The sequence below is a fragment of the Charadrius vociferus genome, unplaced genomic scaffold (assembly GCF_000708025.1).
Source record: "Charadrius vociferus isolate BGI_N301 unplaced genomic scaffold, ASM70802v2 scaffold54, whole genome shotgun sequence".
In the NCBI taxonomy this organism is placed as follows: domain Eukaryota; kingdom Metazoa; phylum Chordata; class Aves; order Charadriiformes; family Charadriidae; genus Charadrius; species Charadrius vociferus.
The window spans coordinates 1,799,954-1,802,970 of NW_009648350.1; the positions used below are offsets into that span (position 1 = coordinate 1,799,954).

The following is a 3,017-nucleotide window of genomic DNA, read 5'->3' on the forward strand; positions in this document are numbered from 1 at the left end:
GAACTTGGAACATTAAAATGTGGATTCCACACCATGACTGTTTCTCAGATCTCTATTCCAATCAGTTTGTACTGACTTCCAAAAGCGTAACTTCTCCAGGAACACAGGTAACATGAGCTCTTTACTCATGCTTCAACAGAACTCCACAAATCTTATGTTCTGTCAGGCTTTCTTCTCTTAGCACCTCAACAAAAAGGGATTCTGAAGTGAAAGGATGACCGATACCTTTAACTTTTGGTCCACACTAACATGTTAAACAATACCTTCCTGTACCTCTCATGCCAAATGAAACCAAAGTGCAGCTAAATTTACCCAGATTCCTGGATGTCCAGCCATCTCTTTGGCACCACAGTTCATCTGATGTCAGCACTTGTTTTCTTCTGGTTAAGTCATAAATTGTGCATTATTTTCTCTGAAGTGTTTATAGGCTGGCAAATTCTCGTTGTGAGGACCTGTTCACAGGCTCGTATAGCTTACAAAGTGAAAATAATCCTTTTTCTTCCCTGTTCAGTATTTCTTTTAATGTTATGAGATAATTGACATTTCTTCCCTCTCTCTGCTCTCATTTATGAAGGTGATAATGCTTCTGAAGTATTTCATAAATTCCATCCGAACATCTTCAGGATCATCTTCTAAGTTGGAATGTATTAGTTTTAGCTTGTTCAGCGGGTAAGCTTGAAAGGGAAATAAACAATAATTAGGTATATTCCTTTTATAAAAGAAACATTCACAATCAAGGTCACGGGACAGGTCATGCTGAAGTCAGTTGGAATTTAGTAGTATGCAATGTTTGGTACCCCACATAACACATAACACATGAAGAAGAAATGAATCATAGCTCGTTAGCATTACGAACAAGTATAACTCACTGCTAGATTTAATCATTCAAACATTGTTATTAAGGCTTAAAGTATTGGGTTTGGTCTCACATTCAGTTAGGCAGAATCAAACAATTCAGTACTGAATTGCAATTTTACTATTGAAGTGATAAGACATTCTTTGATTACTTCAGAATTATGTAATGATATTGTTAAGTATAAGTATGTATTAAAACATTAATACTTATAATAAATATGTATTTTTTTAACACTGGAACAGGTTGCCCAGAGGGGGGCTGTATTCTCATTTGGATAAACAGCCACAAATAATTTTGCAGTATATAAGGTACCTATTACTAATTTGAAGAGGAAGATCGCTAGCCTTTTATTTCAAAGGGCTCCTATTCTTTTGATCGATAAAATGCAGGCTTAAATGGCCTCAAAGGTGTCAGTTAACAAAGATAAAATTGAACATAAGAAACAAACTTCTAGTGATGATGACATATGGCTACAGAAATCAGGAGTTTTAATTACTGTCTAAGCTAGATACTCACTGTGTGACCTTAAAGAAGTCACTCAAACTTTTCTTGCCTTTACTCTCCCTTTTCTGAAATAGAAATAGTGTTCACCTTCTAGATGACGTTTCAAAGTCATTATTTCTGGTTTTGCAAAGCATTCTAGTATTCTTTGGCAGATTTAAATGAAAAATGCAAGCCATAAGATACGAACAATTTTGAAGGTAAGTCAATAAAAAACTCTTGAGTTAGAGATTGAGTTTTCCATCTTCTTACCTAAGGACAGATTTTCTGTGTCACCCGCACTGCCTGGCTTGTGATGTGCAACTAGGAGACACTGACTATCAAGCAGTGGCTGCTGTTGCACGAAACAGGAATACCACATTTCAATTTCTTTCAGGTGACTGGGCAGCTCAGGATTGAAGATTATTATTACGCCATGAGAGTCCTTCATGAGAGCTGGCCAGCATGTTTCAAACCTTGAAAAACAGATGCGTGAAAAATGGTAAGATTGATAGCTGGAAAACAGAAACATGCACTCAAACTTCCTCCAGTTTTCCTTTTCCCTCCTCAAGAACACATTTCAGTACTACTACTTCTTTATTATAACATCAGTAATCTTTACAGTGATCTATCATATTTCAAATATTTTGACTTACCTATTATATTATTTGGTTCCATGATTTGCTGACAATGTAGTATTTGGTCAAATGCTTATATAAACTTTTTCCCTAAAAATGGATCTCTCCAGTTCTCAATTCTATCTTTTGGAACTAAGGCCTGAATCCTATATATACATTGTTTGAAGTCCACTCTTCAAGGAGATCAAGGCAATTACAGAGTGGGCCTCTGTCTCCTATACCTGTAACTTCATTCTAGGAGCTGTGGACTTCACTGTTATATTTAGTCCTTATCCAAAAAAAAGTTCAGTGTCAGCTGGGATCATGGCAGAGAGTACCTAATATCAGATGCTTTATAGCAGAAACTATAAAAAAAAATATAATGGGGTAAAGAGGTGGGAATATTCCTTATCTCAAAAAGATCATTGGTTTTAGGCTGAAGTAAGAATATTTTGTCACACAGAACTATTATCAATTAAGTACCCTGGAGGAGGTAACAACGATGCCGGCTTACTTTTGATCACCACTGCAATCCCACAACTCAAATCGACACCCAGCTCCCTTGCTGTTACCGTTCAAGTTTGGCTTCTCATACTCCAGGATCCTGTGAAAATGAGCGGACATAAGATGTGCTATCAGTCTACACACTACCACAACCAGAAAGCGGGACTTTCTGAGGGACAGACGATTGTAAGGAGGTTGGTTCAGTCACCACAACAGGAGGTTTCGCTCACCTTACACCTTGCGTCGGGCTGTAGCTGCCAATCCCTTCTATGCTCTCCGAAACAAAGTTTGCCAACACCGATTTTCCAGACTGGCAGAAAGCAGGAGTGAAAGACACCCATAGGGATTTAATGTGTCGAAGCCACAACGAAGATAAGAGCGCGGCGTTTACCCAAGCACCCTTCTCTCCCTCCAGCTAAGGCCCCTGTGCATGCAGGCCTGCCCCCTCCTCCCTCCCGCCCCCAGGGACCCCCACAGCCTCCACAGCCGCATCCTCCGCACGGCGATGCGGCAGGCCGCAGGGACGGCGGCCCTCAGGGGGCAGGCGCGGGGCTCGGGGG

At 39.9% G+C, this 3,017-nt stretch overlaps 1 protein-coding gene across 1 annotated transcript; it reads right to left on the reverse strand.

Moving 5' to 3' along the window:
• Positions 1-233: 233 nt before the first annotated feature.
• IFT22 (intraflagellar transport 22) lies at positions 234-2,769 on the reverse strand. The gene is made up of 4 exons (XM_009885117.1): positions 2,688-2,769; positions 2,468-2,557; positions 1,610-1,812; positions 234-674 (listed from the first exon to the last, which is right to left on the reverse strand). The coding sequence occupies exons 3-4, from the start codon at positions 1,785-1,787 to the stop codon at positions 526-528; spliced, it is 327 nt and encodes a 108-aa protein (XP_009883419.1). The 5' UTR covers positions 1,788-1,812; positions 2,468-2,557; positions 2,688-2,769; the 3' UTR covers positions 234-525.
• Between the last annotated feature and the right edge of the window lie 248 nt (positions 2,770-3,017).